The 23066-nt window shown below is 42.9% G+C and overlaps 1 protein-coding gene and 1 long non-coding RNA gene across 5 annotated transcripts in view; one reads left to right on the plus strand and one right to left on the minus strand.

The window, feature by feature from the left end:
- Nucleotides 1–23066, plus strand: part of RPS6KC1 (ribosomal protein S6 kinase C1) — a 183155-nt gene that overhangs the window by 42340 nt on the left and 117749 nt on the right. For all 4 annotated transcript variants that reach the window (XM_002717514.5, XM_017347788.3, XM_070055300.1 and 1 more), the window contains 2 exons: nt 2251–2344; nt 21625–21987. In XM_002717514.5, the coding sequence (XP_002717560.1) occupies nt 2251–2344; nt 21625–21987 (457 nt within the window). The remainder of the gene's footprint in view (nt 1–2250; nt 2345–21624; nt 21988–23066) is intronic.
- Nucleotides 21907–23066, minus strand: part of LOC103350976 (uncharacterized) — a 32900-nt gene continuing 31740 nt past the window's right edge. Inside the window, exon 4 of the long non-coding RNA XR_007909915.2 lies at nt 21907–22037. This is a non-coding gene — a long non-coding RNA (uncharacterized lncRNA). The remainder of the gene's footprint in view (nt 22038–23066) is intronic.

The following is a 23066-nucleotide window of genomic DNA, read 5'->3' on the forward strand; positions in this document are numbered from 1 at the left end:
TAGTAAGCTGCAGCGCCGGCCTGAACTGCAGTTTTAAAATAGACTTGTGGCAGCCGGTGCTGCGGCTCAGTAGGCTAATCCTCTGCCTAGCGGCGCTGGCACACCGGGTTCTAGCCCTGGTCGGGGCGCCGGATTCTGTCCTGGTTGCCCCTCTTCCAGGCCAGCTCTCTGCTGTGGCCAGGGAGTGCAGTGGAGGATGGCCCAAGTGCTTGGGCCCTGCACCCAATGGGAGACCAGGATAAGCACCTGGCTCCTGCCTTCGGATCAGTGTGGTGCGCTGGCCGCGGCGGTCATTGGAGGGTGAACCAACGGCAAAGGAAGACCTTTCTCTCTGTCTCTCTCTCTCACTGTCCACTCTGCCTGTAAAAAAAAAAAAAAAAAAAAGACTTGTGGCATATTTTTATGCTTCGTCCCTCTAGTTTCTATAGAATATTTTTTTTACTTTTATTTTTGTTTCATTAAAGATTTGTTCTTTATTACTTTGTAGAATGCTGTTTGATAAATAATATATCTCTAGGATTGCAAACTAAGATATTTTGAAGTTTTTATCTTATAAGCAGCTCTTATATCAGCTAATAATAAGCGTTTACTATTCTAAATACGTATATTGTATTTTAAATTTATTTTTTATTTGAAAGGAAGAGTTACAGAGAGGCAGAGCAGAGAGAGAGATCTTCCATCTGCTGGTTTGCTCTCCAAATAGCTGCAACAGCTGGAGCTGGGTGCAAGGTGTCCGGCACATAACAAATCTTCCCAGGCAGACGAATCAATTCACAAGCTTTTATTGGGATTCCTCTCCCAGGGGAGGTTCCTCAGTCCCAACAGAGCAGGGGCTGAGAAGTCTTGCGTCAGACTTTGTGAGGGCTCCTTTTGTAGGTACAGGGCGTGGGGGTTAAAGGTTGAGGCAGGTCTGATCCTCATTGGTTGACCTTTAGGCACAGGTGGGGACCTTTTTTTTTTATTTTTTATTTATTTATTTTTTATTTTTATTTTTTGACAGGCAGAGTGGACAGTGAGAGAGAGAGACAGAGAGAAAGGTCTTCCTTTGCCTTTGGTTCACACTCCAATGGCGGCCGCGGCCGGCACACCGCACTGATCCGATGGCAGGAGCCAGGAACTTCTCCTGGTCTCCCATGGGGTGCAGGGCCCAAGCACCTGGGCCATCCTCCATTGCACTCCCTGGCCACAACAGAGAGCTGGCCTGGAAGAGGGGCAACCGGGACAGAATCCGGCGCCCCAACCGGGACTAGAACCCGGTGTGCCGGCGCCGCAAGGCGGAGGATTAGCCTAGTGAGCTGCGGCGCTGGCCTCAACAGGTGGGGACCTTGATGAGGACTTTTCTTCCCCTGAGGTATGGGTGGGGACTCTCCATTCTGGGAAGTATAGGCCTTCTCTCCTTGTGGATTACAAAGCTACCAGTTATAATTATTTAAGAATTATAAATTCGTAAATCTGTGATTGGAGCACAGTGTAAAATTGTATCACCACTCCTTGTTTGATGATAGCATTCTCTGGTTTCAAAGAGAGTAACAGTAAATATCTTTTGATGTCTGAATTTGCAAACTTAAATGTAAATTTAAAATGATGGTCACATAGAGACGAAGCTTATATTTTTAAAAATATCTTTCAAAATGTGTTTCTTTGCTGACAATATCTTGCTTCTTTGGTTTTCCTACATTTTATACAGATAGCTCTCAAATTTACGTGGCTTCTCAGATCACTGGAGGTATTCTGTGCTATGTTGTTGTTTATAATGTGATAAAATTTAGTGACTTCTTAATGGATTCCATAATTTATCATTAATTGAAATGACTAGGCAGTAAGGATACTGAACAATATTTTTTAGCGGATGAGATTTTTCTTCTGCATTTTCTTTATGGGTACTTTTGATAGATTTAATTTTTTTTTAAGAGAAATATTCCCATTGAATGTTTAAATACTAGACTATTTTTAGAGCAGTTTAGGTTTATACAAAAATTATGCAGAAAGGATAATTTTCCATAAATTTCCTCTTCCCTACTGCCACTCCACAGTGCCCTTGATAAGTAGCATGTTGTATTGGTATGACACGTTTATTACAACTGTTTTTCTGATATTGGTATACCTCTTGATTTTTTGAATACAGTAGTAGTTGAGTTTAATAGATTAATAGTTGCTGTAATCATTGTACTTATACTCAGTTGAAATATTACTGCTTTTTTTAAAATTAGTTTTAATGACTGTGAAACACAATTGCTCTGATCTTTTTAGGGTGGAATAATTAATGATGGTTCTGAATTAATTGGTCCTGCTGAAGCTTACCCTGATTCCCTCGTTGATTCCTTTCCTGAGTGTAGCACAGAAGGTAAGAGTCTAATTTTCTTGACATTTCTGAGGTTTCAGTTGCAGAAGGGTGTCAGTCTTACCTGCATTACAAAAAACAGATACATGGAGGAATTTGAGGTTTCTTCACTGACTCTAGAATGCTTCTTTTCCTTGATCCTGGGTCCACTGGACTGGGCTGGTGATGTTTCACATTTGATTGCTTGCTTTTGAAATGTTATAATGAGTAGTTTGGAGTTTAGTAAGGCAATCCTGTATTAGACAATACAAATGCTAATATAAGAATGCCTTACTTAAGTTTTTTAGCAGCACTTGGAGACAATTCCAAGGCTGGCTTTAAACATTTAGTCATATCTCAAAGAAGAAACCTAGGGCAGTTTTAGTGTCTTTTATGTTTTCTAATAGCTTGAGTCTAAACTAAAGCAATTTTTGTACTTTCAATCACTTTAACACAAGAATGCTTAATCTCTTGTTTTATTCCTGTATTAAACCATACTTGAATTTCTATGAAGATTTAAATATGTACATTTTAGCCTTTGGATTTCCATAACTAGTTTTCTTTCAGGAAAGATTATGGAATTAAATAAAAAATAGATTTGAAAAGAGATGAGGAGAGTCTTTAAAAGGAAAAATAATTAGATTTGTCCAAGGTGGCTTAGGTTTGGTTTGTAAAAGATAAAATAACAGACTAAGTCATATTTCTTGAACTCTTTTATGAGTAAAAGTTTATGACAGAGGAGGATGCCTTATGACTCTGTCACTGGAGGTAGTCATGTCTTCTTTTGAGAAATGTCTATTTAGGTCTATTGCCCATTGTTTAATCAGATTATTATTATTAATTATTATTTTTGCTATTGAGTTGTTTTAGTTCTTTTTATGTTCTGGATGTTAACCCCTTGTCAGATGAACAGTTGGCATTTCTCCCATTCTCTAGCTTGTCTCTTTACTGATTCTTTGGCTGTTTAGAAGCTTCTTAGTTGGATGTAATCCCGTTTGTCTAGTTTTGCTTTTGTTATTATTTATTTGTGCTCCCACATTGAGAAGAAGTTGATGTTTGCTTGTAATAGTCCCTTGGACTAAGCAGCAGAATACGTTAGTTTAAGCCATGTGTTCTATGTAGTGCATAGGAGTCACATGCTCAGGTCTCCCTTGGGCAGCATCTTTGACTCCATCCCGGTTCTACCGAGGTCATAGAAGAACATTGTTGGGCCGGCGCCGCGGCTCACTAGGCTAATCCTCCGCCTAGCGGCGCCAGCACACCGGGTTCTAGTCCCGGTTGGGGCGCCGGATTCTGTCCCGGTTGCCCCTCTTCCAGGCCAGCTCTCTGCTATGGCCAGGGAGTGCAGTGGAGGATGGCCCAGGTGCTTGGGCCCTGCACCCCATGGGAGACCAGGAAAAGCACCTGGCTCCTGGCTCCTGCCATCGGATCAGCGCGGTGCGCCGGCCGCAGCGCGCCAGCCGCGGCGGCCATTGGAGGGTGAACCAACGGCAAAGGAAGACCTTTCTCTCTGTCTCTCTCTCTCACTGTCCACTCTGCCTGTCAAAAACAAACAAACAAACAAACAAAAAACATTGTTGATCATACTTTACTTTATACTCCATGGTTTTATTCATGTATTTTTTTGGTGGGGCAGGGGGAATATTTATTCTCTGTAACCTGCTTTAGTCAGAGATCTTTGCTAGCTTTTAGAAAATCTAGTGCATGTTTGGTGTCCTAGTGTAATTGTGATTCTAGAAGGAGTTTCCTTTGAAGATGACTAGTCTGTGATAACCTGATCTGGCTGTTGTCTCAGATTGCTTTTCTTCTTCTTCTTCTTCTTCTTTTTAAAAGATTTATTTATTTGAAAGGTAGAGTTACAGAGAAAAGGAGACAGAGAGCTTCCACCTGCTGCTTCACTCGCCAAATGGTTGCAATGATCATGGCTGTGCCAGGCTGATGCCAGGAGCTTCCTCCGGGTCTTTCATGTAGGTGCAGGGGCCCAGGGACTTGGCCATCTTCTCCTGCTTTCCCAGGTGCATTAGCAGGGGCTGGATCAGAAGTGGAGCAGCCGGGACTCAACTGGTGCTCATATGGGATGCCGGCACCTCAGGCCACCGCTTAAGTTGCTGCACTAAAGTGTCGGCCCCTGCCTCAAATTTCTTATTCCTAGGAGAGATGCATACATATTTTCCATCTGTAAAACATACTGACTCTGTGATGTCCACTAGAGAAAAAGTAGGAATGTTAGAAACATTTCAGAGGGTATTCAGTGAAGAGTATTGTTCTTGGGAATGCAGATTTTCTTTCTCCTCCTAAGTATTTAGTGAGGAGTATTGTTTTTGGAAATGCATAATCAATATCTCCTCCTCCTCCCCTTCCCCCCTCCCTCCCACCCCTACCCCCACTTCCAGGAATCGAAGATTGTTACGATGTGGGAGATATTACATTCTTTTAATGACCATAATAAGCCTTTATTGCCAGAGAGAGTCAGCCATGGGATGAGGAGGGCGTCTCAGGAATTGATTTCAGTAGAAGGTAGTCGTGGATGAGAGCCGTGCAGAGGTCTTTTTGTCCTCTGCTATAGTCTGAGAGAGAAGGGGAGGAGCATTATTATTAGGAATGACTTTTCTTGGGATGGTCTTCTCAAATATTGCAGGCCACGCAAGAGAACAGATGGCTATATTAATGTTCAAAGAGATGCAGCCTAGGCCGGCACCGTGGCTCTACTTGGCTAATCCTCTGCCTGTGGCGCCGGTACCCTGGGTTCTAGTCCCGGTTGGGGCGGCGCTGGATTCTGTTCCAGTTGCTTTTCTTCCAGTCCAGCTCTCTGCTGTGGCCTGGGAAGGCAGTGGAGGATGGCCCAAGAGCGTGGGCCCTGCACCTGCATGGGAGACCAGGAGGAAGCACCTGGCTCCTGGCTTCGGATAGGCCCAGCGCGCTGGCCGCAACACACCGGCTGTAGCGGCCACTTGGGGGGGTGAACCAATGGAAAAAGGAAGACCTTTCTGTCTCTCTCACTGTCTAACTCTGCCTGTCCAAAAAAAAAAAAAAAAAAAAAGAAAAAGAAAAACAACAACAACAACAGAAAAGACTTAGGATGCCTGAAGTAATTAGCTTTCTGTCACTCTAATGAAATGGCCAAGGTAGCCCAATTTAGAAAAGAGAGAAATTGATTTTGGCTTCACAGTTCAAGACTGGGTGTGGTCCATTGGCTGGCTACCCCTTAATGGTGCCCCTGCTGTGCGGTATCCTGCAGTAGCACTGAGCGACAGATGGCAGGGGTCAGGGAGCTCACTTGCTGTCTGTGTTTGGGATCTCTTTTTGAAACCTGGGGGCTTTAATCCTGGGAGTGCTCAACAACGATCCAGTCCAACCCAAGTACCTCCCAAAGGCCTCACCTCCAAATGCCATAGCTGGATTAAGTTTTCACCCTTTTAGTACCATTAGCATAAGACTTTGGGGAACACAGGGGCCTTTGGGGGGAGCATTTAACATCTAAACCAAAGTAACGCCTATAAGTAATATTGATGCTTTATCTTGTCACCGCAGTTTAGTTTTTCAACCACATTACCGTCTCTAAAATATACTGCAGTCCACACAGAATTACAAACATGGAGCTGGAAATGCTGTTCATGGGGTGGTTATGTGTTTTTCTCCCTCCCAGCCTTTGTGCCTGACAGAGACAGAAGGAAGTGTCGGACATCTTCCAAATGCATTGTCATTTGAGAGGGAAAATGGCTTTTAAATATCCTAAGATTGTCTGGGACTGTGGGAATGTGGGAGATTCACTTCATACCGAAAGATTTACAAGTCTCAAGCAGGACATAGGGTCAGGGCATCCAGGAGTAGAAGGGCAGGAGAGCCAGTAGCCAGCAGCCAGTGCGGCCCACAAGTAGCAGTGATATGGAGGCTGGGGAGTGGCAGTTGTTTGTGGTTTGGACTTAGAGCCAAAATGTGAAGTCCACCGTTGGGCATTGCCTAAAATAGTCCCTAACAACATGGCACCTGGAGGGTCATTGGGGGGGCATGGCTGCGGTTGCTGCAGTTAAACCGCTTGAGATTAGACCACCTGCAGGGATAGGTCCGATTTATTTCCAGACACGTGGACAGTGTGTGATCCCTATACGTCGCTTAAGGTGCCCCTGTGCGTGGTCCACCCGTGCCTGCGTGACCTTTTTGCTGATTGGCTCCCCTACTGTGCATGTCCTTCGTAAGCTTTATAAGCCTGTGCAATTCCTCAATAAAGCGGTTCCTGCTTCGACAGAACTCACAGGTGCTTGTGGTGTGTACTTGACCCGTCGACCTTACTTCTCCCATTCGCCTTGTCGGGGAGTGTCTGTATTGGTTCCTGCTGGTCAGGGACCATCCTCGGACTTGAGACTCCGACAAGTGGTGCCCAACGTGGGGCACGACGGGCTCAAATGAGCCCTAAAGAAGGACTGACTCTGGCCGAGACAAGGACTGACTCCGGCCTAAGTAAAAGTACCGGCGGACGTGGCTAATCGAGGCTCTCTGGGTAGGTATCCCTGAAAGGATGGGGCAATTTCATGCTAAGTTTAAGGACCCAGCGCCTAAGGCGCTGAGATACATACTAAAGACTCAAGGCTTAAAGCCACACAAAAAATCTTGCACACCTAAGCCGGTTGATAGGAAACAGATGGGCTAGGTGGTTAATGAGGAACGTCAGGAGGCTCATAAATCCCGAGGCAGTTGAAACTCAGGTAGAGCCTTCAGGTGTGGTGGTAACCCCTAAAGGCCCAGCATGGCCTCAACCCACCGCACCTCCATTTACAGAGGGGATGTCCGGCCTTGTTCTGCCCATGTGGCAACCTCCTTATGGTCATTCCCCTCCTTTGGATCACCCGCTGCCATCTTGTCCTTCTAACCAAGATGGCTTGCAGCCGCCATCTTACCTTGCATGGCTTTTCCGGTAAATGTCAATCCAGGAGGTTACCGGCCTGCACCGTGGTATCCTTGGGAAGCCCATGAGCTAAAAGAATTAAAAAAGGCTGTTTCTGAAGATGGGCCACATTCTCCATGGACCGAGACTATTCTCCAGGGTTTTGCTCATCAACAATGTACTACCCAAGACTGGAAAAATTGGGCTAAAGCTGTACTCCCTGGTCCTCTATACATAAAGTGGTGTGCCTTTATTAATGACGAATGTCATACGCAGGCGGAAAGAAACCAGGCCGCTAATCCTCCTGTACCGGTAACTTTCGGGATGCTTTCTGGACAGATCATAAGGCATTCTATGAGGATCTCCTAGAGGAGGAAGAACATCAACAGCAATTTAAGCCACCAGGCTCCTTAAGCAACTACAGGGGTGACCCGTTCTTCGAGGCTTCTAGGACTGGTGTTCCAGCCCCCCAGGTCAGACCTCACCCCCAATCCTAGAGGCCACTGTTCCATTGGTCCCTGCAATTCAATGGCTCTCGGGGCCACCTATATGGGTGGAACAGTGGGCACTGCCTTGAAACAAGTTGTCAATATTAAAAGAAATCATATCAGAACAATTACATCTGGGATATATTAGGCCCTCTATGAGTCCATGGAATAGCCCTGTTTTTGTTATTCAAAAGACTTCTGGACAAGAAAGTCACCCAGGAGGACCCCTCCTGAGGAGTAATTTTTCTTTTCTCTTACAGAGATGAAAAGACCACATTGGACTCTCTGTCTCATTGTGACTGGATCATCATGATGCATCAGGAGTGCTGCTTTAAGTGAATCGCTCCGACATTGTCCAGGACAAGATCAAGACCCTCCAAGAAGACCTTGAAAAACATTGTACCTGTGGTTGGGCCTTGGGGGATGGCTTCCTTATCTCCTCCCCGTTGTGAGCCCCTTGGTCTTCATTGTCCTTGTAAATTTGTCTAAGATCGCATCACTGCGGTGCAGTTAATGGTGGTCTGACAACAATATGCCACTCTTCAAAAACCAGGTTATGCCGCTCTTTAAGCGCCAGATTGGGAACCCTATACATCCGCCCACGGCCACTGCCAAGATGTAAAGGTATAATACATCATACCCTGAGTTGCTGAGGTGGTAGCCAATGATGGGTAAGATCCCCTGGGACTGCCCCTAACAGCTGGAGTAATAGTCAAAGATGGGTAAGATCCCCAGAGGGGGACAACCTAAGACAGACATGCTCCTTAAAGGGCTAATCCCAGTGAGAGGGGACAACCTAAGACAGGCATACTCTCCGCTCAGTTCATCTTCCTCTCTTTAATATAAAACAAAAAGGGGGATATGTTGGCCATTGCCTAAAATAGTCCCTAACAACATGGCACCTGGGGGGTGATGGGGGGGGGGGCGTGTCTGCGGTTGCTGCAGTTAAACTGCTCGAGATTGGACCACCTGCAGGGATAGGTCCGATTTATTTCCAGACACGTGGACAGTGTGTGATCCCTATACGTCGCTTAAGGTGCCCCTGTGCGTGGTCCACCCGTGCCTGCGTGACCTTTTTGCTGATTGGCTCCCCTACTGTGCATGTCCTTCGTAAGCTTTGTAAGCCTGTGCACTTCCTCAATAAAGTGGTTCCTGCTTCGACAGAACTCACAGGTGCTTGTGGTGTGTACTTGACCCGTCGACCTTACCCTTCCTGTTTGCCTTGTCGGGGAGTGTCTGTACTGGCCCCTGCTGGTCAGGGGACAGTCTCGGGCTTGAGACCCCAACAGTCCACTCCATGGCAACTTATCTGAGAGTGGTATTTTAGATGGTGTTTTGAAAGTGAATTGCCATACTCCATGCTTGTGATACAGTTTGCTGGTGGACTGAGCCATAGGGACAAATCCTATGTGCTGTTTCAGATTCCGTCAGTTATAGTTTGAATGGCATGTAGTCTTAGTTTGTTTTCTGTTGCTGTAAAGGAAACAGCCAAGGTTGGGTGCTTTATGAAAGAAAAAAAAATTTTTATTTAGCTCACAGTTTTGGAGGCTTTGAAAGCCCAAGATGAGACAATAGCTCTGTCCGTTTGGCCTCGGGTGCAGCCCCTCTGGCAGCATCGTGACCCAACAAACAAGCAGAACCGGAACCTGCCCTGTGCAGAGGGATTACATGGTAAGCTAGGAAGCCAGAGACCGGGGAGGGAGCAATCTTGCTCTTTTAATAACAACACACTCTTAGGGGAGCCACCCAGGGCCCCAGAAGAACTGTGTTAGCCTCTTCTGAGGGTGATGCCCCCCACTGACCTAACTCCTTTCCTCTAGACTCCTCTGCTTGAAGGTTCTCCTACCTCAACTCTTCGGCACAGAAACTTCAGGGGTCGCACTGTATCCAGACCACAGCAAGCTCATCGTTGTTAATATCTTAACAATACAGTTGATCTTTCTTTTTTTGGAAATTAAAGCTTTCTGAGGAAAATAGGAAGATCTGGATTTCTGTTTTTTTGGAAACTGCAATTATTCCATATTAAAGGGATAGAGAAATCTCTTTAAAGTTTCATAAAATCAATAATTTTGTGATGAATCGGTAAATATATTTCATTTAAAACTGAAAATTATGAAATTATTTGATAGATTTTTGGGTACAAAGTTAATATTTATCTTTTTGAAAAAATTTATATATTTATTTGAAAGAGTTACAGAGAAATAAAGATCTTCCATCAGCTGGTTCACTCCCAAAGTAGACGCAACAGCCAGGGGTGATCCAGGCTGAAGCTAGGAGCTAGGAGCTTCATCTGGGTCTCCCATGTTGGTGGCAGGCACCCAAGCACTTGCGCCATCCTCCGCTGCTTTCTCAGGCGCATTAGCAGGGAGCTGGATGGGAAGTAGAGCAGCTGGGACTTGTACTGGTGCCCAAATGGGATGCAGGTGTCGCAGGCGGTGGCTTAACCTATTGTGCCACAACACCAACCTCTGTTTTACATTTTTTTAGATGAAATGGTGCTTACAGCATTTAATTTCAAAGCAATTCAACTGTTTTCTCAAAAATGGAAAAAGATTTAATTGGTGAACATTTTATTTCCATTTTAAACTTTTTTGTGAAACGAAACTTGGCTATGAAGTTACAGTAACACTTGTGGATCCCTGCCCAAATTGGTACACCGGAATTGAGCTTCTTGGCCTGTTTCTTTAATCTTTTGGCCCATCTGAAGGAAGTAGGTTGCTTTATTGCTCTGCTGGCTGTTGCTCCTGGTTGCTTCAATGTTGGTATAACGTCTCATCTGCCGATGCATGCTGTTTCTACCTCCTGATACACTACTTGACTTCCTTTGCAGTTTTGGTAGGCTGTTTTCTAGGATCGTTCAGCAAGTAAGAGAATATGACTAGGTGATCATAACTACAGATTGAGAAATGAGCTTATCCATAGCAGATCCTAGAAGTGAATATTCTTGGATATCTCCGGAATAGCAGCGGCTGCCTTTGTTTTGACTATAAATTGTGACTAGAACTCCCCAAATACTCGTTGGAACAATTGTAGAGAGAAGAAAAAGATCTTTACTAAGCTGTATTACATTAGTCATAAAATGGGGTGAATGAGATGGACATTTTAGGGACAGCATCTTTTGCTGGACTTTATAAGCTTTCTTAAAAGTGACACTTCCCCCATGATTTGTGTGTTTATTTGATGGCAAAGTAATAGTTAGTTTCTGTACATAGACAGTAATTCTTGCCTGAATTGTAGTTAAACTGTCTTAAATTGCATAGTGTTGACTATTTAAAACATTCAGTGGACTAATTGGAAAAGTATACAGTTATTTTTGTTTGAACCGAATCTTCTTTATCAAAGTGCCATTTATTTCCTCTTTTTATTGTCTTTTTTTTTTTTTAAAGGAATAGCATTCTTTTCAAAAAAAGATTTATTTTATTTATTTGAAAGGCAGAGTTACAGAGAGAGAGGGAGAGACAGAGACAGAGAACTCTTCCATCTACTGGTTCACTCCCCAGATGGCTGCAGTGGCCAGAGCTGGGCTAGACTGAAGCCAGGAACCAGGAGCTGCTTCTGGGTTTCCCACGTGGGTACAGGGGCCTAATCACTTGGACCATCTTCCACTGCTTTCCCAGGCCTATTAGCAGAGAACTGGATTGGAGGAACAGTCTGGACATGAACTGGCACTATGTGGGATCCTGGCATCGTGGGTGGGGCCTTTACCCATTAGGCCACAACGTCGGCCCCACATTTGTCTTATTTCCATTTGTTGGATTTAAAGTTGGTATTTTTGAGTCAGGATCATTTTAAACAGGAATATTCCTCAGCATACTGGCTATGTGTTAAGCAAATCTGTTTTTTAGATGAACTGGATTACATGGTGTAGTGTAACCTGACAAAATATAGAAAGTTGAAAGTAATTTAAATTTAATCAGAATATAATGCAAATGTCCACTAGGTGGCACCATGATAACTGTAAATCTTGTGCTGGGCTTCTAGGCCTTCTAGTATTAATGTTATTCTGGTGCTTACTCAGCTTTAAGAAATTACTTTTTTCTCTTAAGTGTTTATTTACTCAACTAAATTTTATTTACTTCTGTTGAATTTACTGTGATGGAAGGTGCTTAAAATAAATAGAAATATAGCAGGTCATTTTTCTTAAGATAAACACAAATGAGAATGTGTTTTGTATGAAAGCACACATCAAACACTTGATACAAATTATAAATATTGACTCCTGAAAATGCTAGAGCAACTGAAGATAATAATAGACTTTAGGAGTTTAGGGGTCAGTTGGGACAAATCACAAAATAATTTATAATATGTCATGAAATTAGGGTTTTAGAGTAGAGGGAACAATAGAAATGATATTAATCCCATATGTTGCAAGTAAAAAAATGTAATTTCAGAGAAATGAAGCCATGTGCCTTCTAGGTAATGGGTATTATAGGTGTTTAATAGCACTCACAGACTAGTTTGGAATGAAAATTTTATGTATTAATTTATTTGACAGGTAGAGTTAGGTAGAGTGAGAGAGAAAAACAGAGAGAAAGGTCTTCCTTCCATTGGTTCACCCCTCAAATGGCTGCTACAGCTGGAACTGCGCCGGTCTAAACCAGGAGCCAGGTGCTTCCTCCTGGTCTCCCATGCGGGTGCAGGGGCCCAAGAACTTGGGTCATCCTCCACTGCCTTCCTGGGCCACAGCAGAGAGCTGGACTGGAAGAGGAGCAGTCAGGACTAGAACTGGCATCCATATGGGATGCCGGCACTGCAGGCAGAGGATTAACCAAGTGAGCCATGGCACCAGCCCCATGGAATGAAAATTTAACTTCAGGGGCTGGCGCTGTGGTGCAGTGGGTTAATGCCCTGGCCTGAAGCGCAGGCATCCCATATGGGTGCCAGTTCTAGTCCCGGCTGTTCCTCTTCCGGTCCTGCTCTCTGCTATGGCCTGGGAAAGCAGTAGAAGATGGCCTAAGTCCTTGGGCCCCTACACCCACATGGGAGACCCGTAAGAAGCTCGTGGCTCCTGGCTTCGGATAGGTGCAGCTCCGGCTGTTGTGGCCATCTGGGGAATGAACCAGCAGATGGAAGACCTCATTCTCTGTCTCTACTTCTTTCTGTTACTCTTTCAAATAAATAAAATAAATCTTAAAAAAAAAAGAAAATTTAACTTTATGGTTGGGAGGCAAGAGAAGGCGTATTTAGTGTAGAAGCTGAGCATGGACTACTTGCACGCTGGTTACAGGTTTGCTCTATTGGAGCCCAAGGAAGGGTGTGGAGAGCAGCAGACTGAAGTGCACTGGGGGAAAAGGGAAGCCTAGAGAGATTATGGTTAGTATGTTTTCTGAGTTTATTCTGTATTTCACCAAATGTGTACAGTGGATATTCCGGTGTTCCTTTCATAAAATTTCAAGGATGAAGCGTAGACACGTCCTAAGGATCTTGGACATATCTCAAGGATGTTACAAAGATGTGGAACATCAAAGGAATGGTTCTTTTTAGTAACAACCACTATTGACAAATGATAGGTAGGGAATCAAGTACAGGCATCCTAACTGGCAGTACGCTTTAGATTTAAATATTAATTTAAAATCCAATTTCTAAGGGCTTATGTCTTAATGGAGACTGATATGGGTGTCTTCCACCTTAGGGTAACCTTTGTTCAGCTGGCTAGGTGTCTTGCTTTGTGCTTGAAGCATGAGTCATTGCTACTAGGGAAAGGAGAAATTCTGTTTTGTTGACTATGGCAATATTTGAACCTCAGAGCTCAGTGAAAGCCATCAGCTAATAATAATGAGGCCATGTATTTTATATATAGTCACCCATGAGAGACCACCTGTTGTTCTAAAGGAGACCGATCTCTTTTTACAGATGGTCTTCAAATACAGATTTCTGATGGCATATAGTATAAAGATTTATTCTCTGGCAACTCAGCCTTTTCCCCTGGGGCTTGTCTTTCAGAGATGGTGTCCGAGGCAGATTTCACTGTACTGCCCTACTCTGAGCACTTCAAAGCACAGAGGTGAGGGTAGGTAGGTGAACTGGGATGCTAACTAAATCCCTCATGTCTGTAGCTGCTTTTTAACAAGTCACCTGGGGCCCTCTAATAGCCCTGAGACTTGAATCTCTGTGATATGAACCTGGAGGCAGAACGCTTTGATAGAACCTTTGACTTTTTCCCCTTGTATCACTTCCAAAAAAGGCTTAGGGTTTGGACTGGATGGTGCTGGAGAAGGATACACCTTTTACTCTTGTGATGGCCTAGAGGGCCCCTTTAAGTATGGATTGACTTCGGGTTGATTTAACTTTTCAGGAACAGTCTCTATGTTGTATCGTATGTCAGTGGTTGCCCTGCCTCAGCCGTAGTGTTCTTCCTACCTCCCTAAACTGAGAACCTGCCCCTTGTTTGTTGCTCCCTAAGTCTTCCTGGTTAACATTCTTCCTGAGTTTTAGGGAGCTGGTCTCTACTTCAGGTGATATTGATAGGTAGTTTTGTAGAATTGTGAGACTGTAGTTTCTAGGAATTGAGCAAGCACTCTGCTGAGCAGACATATTAAGGATATGAGATGGATAAACAAGGCCCTGAGTGTCTTCATATATATAAGTGAGATTCATTGCCATGGTGATAAAGGACATTTGAAAACATTGTCTTTCCTTGAGCAGGCTGGAGAAGCAGGTTGAAAAGAAGAATATTTAATAATTACTTATATTCGGAAAAGAAAGATATCGGTGTGTCCTGAAGATGATTAGCAGCAGCATATGATTGTGGGGATTCGACAGGTTAGGCTTTCCAGGCAAGGCAAAGGGCTGTTTAGGTTTAAGAGAGTTAAACAAATCAGGCAAGGAGGAGGTGTCAGGGGTTAGCCTGCTTTGAACACATTTTTCTTTATAATCATTTATTTGTAACTTCTCTTCAGGGTTAGGAATGACTGCCAGATGATCCCTATAGGTTTATATTTTCTAAGCAATGCCTATATAACTTCTTTTATTCTCAGAGTCTTAATTTTATCCCCTGTAAGCATCTCTTTGATATTTTTCAGGTACCAAGCTTAAGGGCTCACCATGTACAAGAGTATTATTAAAATCTGTCATGTAGAACTGCCTGAATTTCACCAATAATAGGGAGATTATTGATTCCCTGCAATCGTCTTACTAATATTTAGTGTATCTTTCTAGCCTTTTCCCCAGCATGTTTGTGTCTTTAAATTAGAGCTGTAGCGTACATACTGTTTTATCATTTGTTTTTGCATATTATATCATGAGTACATTAGCAGCAAACACTGTCCTGTAATATTGTGTCACAGGAAGTCACATAATCTTCTGTTCTTAGGAACTTATTCCCCAGTTTTTGTGATGGACATTCTTACCCATAGATTTTTCCATATGTGTGATAGTGTTTGGTATAAATTGCTGAATTTCTGGGTTGGAGATGTAAGTGGTTTTTGTACTTTGATATGCTTTACCTAACTGGCTTCCAAAAAGGTTGAACCGGAAGTCTTTTTGTTTCCCTTTGTTTCTTCTGGTTTGGCTAAAAAACTCCTCTTCCTAACCTGCTTGTGTTGTGTGTGTGTGTGTTTGTTGTTGCTGTTTGCTTGCTTTTAAAGAGTCTTCATTTAGAAATTGGGTAGAATTTGGCCAGCGCCGTGGCTCACTAGGCTAATGCTCCGCCTGCAGCGCTGGCACCCTGGGTTCTAGTCCCGGTTGGGGCCCTGGATTCTGTCCTGGTTGCTCCTTCCTGTCCAGCTCTCTGCTGTGGCCCGGGAAAGCAGTGGAGGATGGCCCACGTGCTTGGGCCCTGCACCAGCATGGGAGACCAGGAGGAAGCACCTAGCTCCTGGCTTTGGATCAGCGCAGCGTGCCAGTTGTAGCGGCCATTTGGGGGGTGAACTAATGGAAGGAAGCCCTTTCTCTCTATCTCTCTCACTAACTCTGCCTGTCAAAAAAAAAAAAAAAAAAAAAAAAAGAAATTGGGTAGAATTTAAAAACACTTTGAAAAACATATTTGCCTATTTACTTGTTATGTTACTATATGATTTTCTCTGTAAGTATTTTGGTGGCCTTTTCTGATCTAATCTTAATTTTGATTTTCTTTGCTAATAAAATAAGCTTGGAAGGGTAAAAGGAAGTATGAGAATGTTACTATGTTTTTGTGGTTGAAAGCCAAAAAACTGAGTAGACATAACTTTCACTTCTTGCCCTTTGTTGTTATTGTTCTTGCTAGAAAGGAAAATCAGGCAAAGTATGACGCAGGACAGTGTGGTAGATGGTGTGAAGGTGACAGTTACAAGACACTGGATAACAGACAAAAGTTCTGTAACACGTTTCCTTTCTATTGTGATTAGCTGTATAAATCAGAACTGTTTTTCCAACTATTTGTACATCAGTTGCAATGGACTAGGGAAATAGATTTGTATTGAAATACATAGAATATTTTAAAATTATTTAAAAGATATCTTGTAATAAAGTGATATTTCTCAGAATAGTGGCTGAATAACTTTGTAGATGGCTATAAAGGAGTCTGATGATGGAGTTCTGTCAGGATGACTGAATTGCCTGAGAACTGAAAAGATTTCCACTCATTTGAGATTGTGGATTTAATGAAATCTGTTGCTTTTTGGGAACAGAATGGGTTCTTTATGATTATTCTAAGGATTTGAAAAAAAAATTGAATACAGGGGTATATTGACAGGGTGCCAAAGTACTGTCTAAAGCAGATTTGAAATTTGAGCTTAGCTGCCAGTAACATGTTTTTACCTTAACTTATTTTATTTGATATGAAGTAAGCAATTTGAGTCTATAATAGAGGTTGGCAAACTATGGCCCATGGGCTGAATGTGGCCCGCCACCTGTTTTTGAATGGCCTATAAGCAAAGAATAGTTTTTACCTTTTCAAATGGTTGGTTGACCAAAATCAAAAGAATATTATTTTGTTACATGAAAATTATATGGAATTCAAGTTTCAGTGTCTATAAATAAAGTTTTATTGGAACACAGCCATGGTTATTCATTTATAGGTTGTCTATGGCTGCCTTTGTTTTATAGCAGCAAAGTTGAGTAGCCATGACAGGGACCATATGGCTTGCAAAGCCTAGAATATTTACTCTGGCCCTTTAGAGAAAAAACTGCTTATCACTGATGTAGAATTGTATAGCTTAATTTACCTCCAATTTTGATTTAGTGTGTAATCCCAAGGAAATAACTTTTTCTTTAATGCATTTTCTTTTCTGGGAAATGGCCATTAATGTTCAGTTGTGATATGGATCTCATAGCTGATCCCAAACTGTTTTTCACATGACCCTGTTGTCAATCTGACAGTGCTCAGTGATCACTGTCTCTCAAAATGTGATCTTCAGTCCCATGCGTGTTCCTGGGATCTTTGCAGGAGATCCACAAGGCAGAAACTCTTTTGATAATGACACTTTGGGACATTCTTTGCCTTTTCACCCTGTTGACATGTGAACTGATGCCCGAAACAATGGTAGCGCCGGGCCTGGGTGTGAATGATGACAGTGACACCACACTAACTCAGTGCACATACTTGTAGGAAATCGATTCTAATTTCTTGTAAGAATGTCCTCGATAAGGCAGTAAAAACTCTTAATTTGATTAAGTCTCAGCCTTTGGTATATGTCTTCTTAATATTCCACATAATAATATGGGAATGTACATAAAGTACTCTTGCATACTGAATTACCTTGGTTTTCTTCAGGCCAAGCATTTGTGCAGTTGTCTGAATCACAAACTGAGTTAGCTGCTTTTTCCATGGGAGGCCGTTTTTCTTGAAAAAATAATTTTTTTGAAATAATAAAATTGTTTTTCAGGCTTGGGTGTTCGGCAGATTTTGTTTATGATTTATGCAGATTCTTTTTTTCTTGAAAATAAATAAAGTGAGCTGACACTTCAAGGAAAACAACTGATACTATTTGTTGCCAATAATGAAGCAAAGCTTTCAGTTCCAGATTGGGAATTTTAGATAACTTCTGTCGCTACTTTGAGTGTGACAGTTTCCCAACACTTAAGTAATTTTCTGATGAAATTGGCGGTGATATTAACACACATGATTTTTGGGAGATATTTTAGTAATAAAATGTTGTGTCAGTATTTGGAAGACCTGCGCAGCTCAGACAACCAGTATTTTCAGAATGGCCAATGTGTAATGCTACAAACTCATGCGTGGATCAAGAATGCCTTCAGTGTGCAAACAGACCAATAGATTTGAATGTAGCAGAAGTCAGATTTACTTTGATAGGATTTCTGATTCCATATTATAGCCAAACTTTAAGAAACCACCTCTTAGAAGGTTTTGGTATAGTATCAAAGAGCAGCACCCACAATTATCTGAAAAAAAAAAATACTGGAATATTTGTTCCTTTTTTAGTTACATATCATGTCATATGTTCTTCATGTCTTTTCAACCAAAACAATGTAATGTGAACAGACTGTGTGCAGAATCAGATGTAAGAGTGTAGACATTTTCTGTCAAGCCAGGTATTAACAGATTTGTAAAAATGTGAAGCAGTGCCGCTTTTCTAAGTCAATATTTTTGTACTTTGGGAACTTTAGTTATTTTTTGTTAAAATGATGTTAATGGCTTTATTTTTAAAATTTTTAATTTTTTTAAAAAGATTATTTATTTGAAAGGTGGACAGAGAGGAGAGAGAGGGGTGTGGATAGCGGTCTTCCATACGCTGGTTCATAACCAAATAGCCGCAATGGCTAGAGCTCAGCTGATATAAAGCCAGGAGCTTTTTCCCGGTCTCCCACGTGGGTGCAGGGGCCCAAGGACTTGGGCCATCCTCTACTGATTTCTCAGGCCATAGCAGAGAGCTGGATCATAAGTGGAGCAGCTGGGATTCACATTGACACCCATATGGTATGCCAGTACTGCAGGTGGCAGCTTTACCTGCTACCCCACAGTGCTGGCCCCTCAGTGGCTGTAATGCTTCATTTAAAAAATGTCCTAGTATTGATACTTAGAAAAAAGGTATCAATGTAGTATTGGTAAACATTTACAGATAGAGTCTATGTAAGCAGAAGCTTTTTTGAGTCTTTAGTCTTTTTGAGATTGTAAAGGGAGATCCTGAGAGAAGCAAGGTTGATATCTGGTGTGGTGGGTCAGGCCCAGGTGCCATGGAATCAGTTGTATGAAGTGGGAGAAGTCATTTTTCGTGCTACATAGTTCCAGAATGCCTATTACTGATTTGTTTTTCTGTGTGAAAACTAAGATGAGGGGCCAGCACTGTGGCATAGCCGGTAAATCTGCCATCTGCTGTGCTGGCATCTCACATAGGGTTACGTTGCCCTATGTGTGGCATAGGTTCGAATCCCGGCTGCTCCACTTTTGATCCAGCTGTCTGCTATTGCCTGGGAAAGCACTAGAAGATGGCTCAAGTGCTGGGCGCCTGCACCCGTGTGGGAGACCAGGAAGAAGCTCCAGGCTCCTGGCTTCAGATAGGTGCAGCTCCAGCTGTTGCAGCCAACTGGGGAGTGAACCAGCAGATGAAAGACCTCTCTCTCTCTCTCTCTCTGCCTCTCTGCCTCTCTCTGTGTAACTCTTTCAAATAAATAAAATATATCTTAAAAAAAAAAAACAAAACAGAATTAAGATGTAAAGGTAGGCCAAAGTTCTCTCTGAAAGCTAGTGGAAGAGCCTAAAACAAAAATTTCTTAAAAATTCAGTCTTTAGGGGCCGGTACTGTGGTGTAGCGAGTAAAGCCATCACCTTCTTTGTTAGTATCCCAGATGGGCACTGATTCAAGTCCCGGCTGCTCGACTTCCAATTCAGCTCTCTGCTATGGCCTAGGAAAGCAGTAGAAGATGGCCGAAGTCCTTGGGCCCTTGTACTCACATGGGAGACTTGGAAGATATTTCAGGATTGGCCCACCTCTGGTCATTGTGGCCATTTGGGGAGTGAACCTACGATGGAAGACCTCTCTCTTCCTCTCTCTGCCTCTGACTCTGTAACTCCCTTCACTTTTCAAATAAGTAAATAAATTTTTTAAAAAGTCAGTCTTTTTTAAAAAAATAGCATACAGTTTCCAGATGTTAATACCTAAAAGCACTACTTTGAGGATGTGTTATTTCATCATTATACAGATGTATAATTTTTTTAAAGATTTAATTTATTTGAAAGTCAGAATTACACAGAGAGAGAAGGAGAGGCAGAGAGAGAGAGAGAGAGAGAGAGAGAGAGGTCTTCCATCCGATGGTTCACTCCCCAAGTTGAGCTGCACCGATCGGAAGCCAGGAGCCAGGAGCTTCTTCCAAGTCTCCCACATGGGTGCAGGGGCCCAAGGACTTGGGCCATCTTCTACTGCTTTCCCAGGCCATAGCAGAGAGCTAGATCAGAAGTGAAGCAGCTGTGACTCGAACCGGTGCCCATATTGGATGCCAGCACTGCAGGCAGAGGCTTCACTTGCTACACCACAGTGCCGGCCCCTAGAGTGTTATGAGAATCTTTTATACTTTATCATTGACTCCGTTCCTTATTTAAAGACTTATATAATGGGGTAGATATTTGACCTACCATTAGGACATGCACATCACAGAGTACCTGGGTTTGATTTCTGGTTCCAGCTTCTGATTCCAGCTTGCTACCATGCAGATCCTGGGAGGCAGTAGTGCTGGCTCAAGTAATTGTATTGATGCCACCCATAAGGGAGACCTGGAATGAGTTCCCAGCTCCTAGCTCTGGCCCAGCCCAGTGTGGCAATTGCAGGCATTTGTGGGGAATGAACGAGTAAGTGAGAGCTGTCTGTCTCTCCATCTCTGTGTACCTCTTGAACAAATTCAAAACAGATTTTAAAGCTTTGCATAATTAGTAGTATTACCAAGTGATTTGCTGTTGATCACGTCGTAGGTTTTTTTTGTTTTGTTTTTATTTGACAGGTAGAGTTATAGACTGTGAGAGAGAGACAGAAAGGTCTTTCTTCCTTTGGTTCACTCCCCTAATGGCCGCTACGGCTGGCGCTGCACTGATCCGAAGTCAGGAGCCTGGTGCTTCCTCCCAGTCTCCCCTGCAGGTGCCAACCTCCACTGCCTTCCCGGGCCACAGCAGAGAGCTGGAATGGAAGAGGGGCAACCGGGACAGAATCCGGTGCCCCAACCAGGACTAGAACCCTGGGTGCTGGCGCTGCAAGCGGAGGATTAGCCAAGTGAGCCACAGCGCCGGCCCACGTAGTAGGTTTTAAGATCTGGGATTCATGCTGTTTTTTTTTTTTTTTTTTTTTTTTTGTAAACTCTTTTTTTATTTATTTTTTTGACAGGCAGAGTGGACAGTGAGAGAGAGAGACAGAGAGAAAGGTCTTCCTTTGCCGTTGGTTCACCCTCCAATGGCCGCCACGGCCAGCGCACCACACTGATCCGAAGGCAGGAGCCAGGTGCTTTTCCTGGTCTCCCATGGGGTGCAGGGCCCAAGCACTTGGGCCATCCTCCACTGCACTCCCTGGCCACAGCAGAGAGCTGGCCTGGAAGAAGGGCAACTGGGACTAGAACCCGTTGTGCTGGCGCCGCAAGGCAGAGGATTAGCCTAGTGAGCCTCAGCGCCGGCTTAATGCTGGTTTTGATCTTAATCCAAAACTTACTCTTTTTCCTTTATCATAATGCTGTTTTTTCTTTTTTAAGCAGTTGTGTGTATATACAATAGTTTTCTGCAAACTGTTTACAAGATCTTGTGGTAAAGGCTCTTCTTGGCAGTAAGGGAGGATAAAAACTTGCCTTCAGTTTCAGTTAGATGATTAAGGCAAGGAGATTGTCTTCCAGAGCTATTAAGAAACAGTGCAAAAGTGAGTGAACTAAACTGAAACAAATTGCTGGACACTGACTTCCATCACTAAATTACAGCCTTCCAAATTGACTTGGATAGTATGAAAAAATGAACAGTTAGCATGATTTGCATTCTTTTGGCTGGTCCTCAATTTAATATCTGTTTGCTGTTGTGATCATATTTTTAGGCTTCTCCAGTGACAGCGATCTGGTATCTCTTACTGTTGATGTGGATTCTCTTGCCGAGTTAGATGATGGAATGGCTTCCAATCAAAATTCTCCCATTAGAACTTCTGGTCTCAATCTTTCTTCGGATTCTTCAGCACTAGGGGCTGTTGCCTCTGACAGCGAACAGAATAAAACAGAAGAAGAAAGGGAAAGTCGTAGCCGCTTTCCTGGCAGTTTAAAACCCAGGCTTGGCAAGAGAGATTATTTGGAGAAAGCAGGAGAATTAATAAAGCTGGCTTTGAAAAAGGAAGAAGAAGACGACTATGAAGCTGCTTCTGATTTTTATCGGAGAGGAGTTGACTTGCTCCTAGAAGGCGTTCAAGGTACAATTTTGTCTGTATTAATCTGTGTTGGCACATTCTTATGTTGATCCCTGGGGAAGAAAATATATACATACAACTGTATCTTCTGTATAATCCCATATAGAAGTAAGACTAAAAATGAGAAATTGATGAAGCTTAATTTGATATTTGCCTGTATACTTTGGTTACATGAGATGTCAGACATTTCCCAGAGGTATTTAACGTTATACTTGCATCAGTTAAGCTACAAAAACAAGATTCCTTTAAAAATCAGCAAGTCACCCGGTCTCTTGTGTGAATATTTTTTTTTGCTTGATCAAAGTGTTGACCACCTGACACCTCCCTCAGGTATTCACAGATTCTCTAGCACATTCACTCTTTTTTTAAAAGTAGTTGATTAAAAAAATCTTTCTTAATGTAAAGAGGTTTCATTTTCCACATATACTGATTTAGGAGTAGAGTGACACTTCCCATCCTACCCTGCCTTCCACCTATGCCCACACTCATGCTCCTACCCTTAGTGCATTCACTCTTAATGGCCCAAAGAGACAAAATGAAATGTGCTTTTGAACTAAGAATCTAAAAGATTCTTAGATTTGCCTGCTACTCTACCCTCTTAGTTAGTTGCACCATATTCTCATCTAAGTAATGGGTATGACATGGGATATGTGGAGTTGAATGTAATTGAATGTCTATAGGTAGAATTGAATTTTTTTTTAAAGCATCAGCTTTTGTTCTAGTCCTTTGCCTTTTCCCTTAAGAAGCAGGGTGTAGGGGCCAGTGTTGGGTGCAATGCTTAAGCTACCATATGGGATGTGTGCATTTCACATTGGAGTGCCTGTGTTTCCCTGATCCTACTAAAGTGCACCCTGGAGGGCAGCAAGTGGTGGCTCAACTAGCTGGGTCTTGCCTACTCACATGGGAGACCCGGATTGAGTTCTTGGCTCCAGTCTAAAGCTTGGCCCAGCCCTAGCTCTTGTGGGTATGTGGGGAGTGGCAGATCTCTCTTTTTCTCCCTTTCACTCTGCCTTTCAAGTAAGTAAATAAGCAAAAATAAACAAAATAAACAAAAAAGTGGGATGAAGCATTCTTCAGTAAGT

Source organism: Oryctolagus cuniculus, chromosome 13 (genome assembly GCF_964237555.1).
Source record: "Oryctolagus cuniculus chromosome 13, mOryCun1.1, whole genome shotgun sequence".
NCBI classification, from domain to species: Eukaryota; Metazoa; Chordata; class Mammalia; order Lagomorpha; family Leporidae; genus Oryctolagus; species Oryctolagus cuniculus.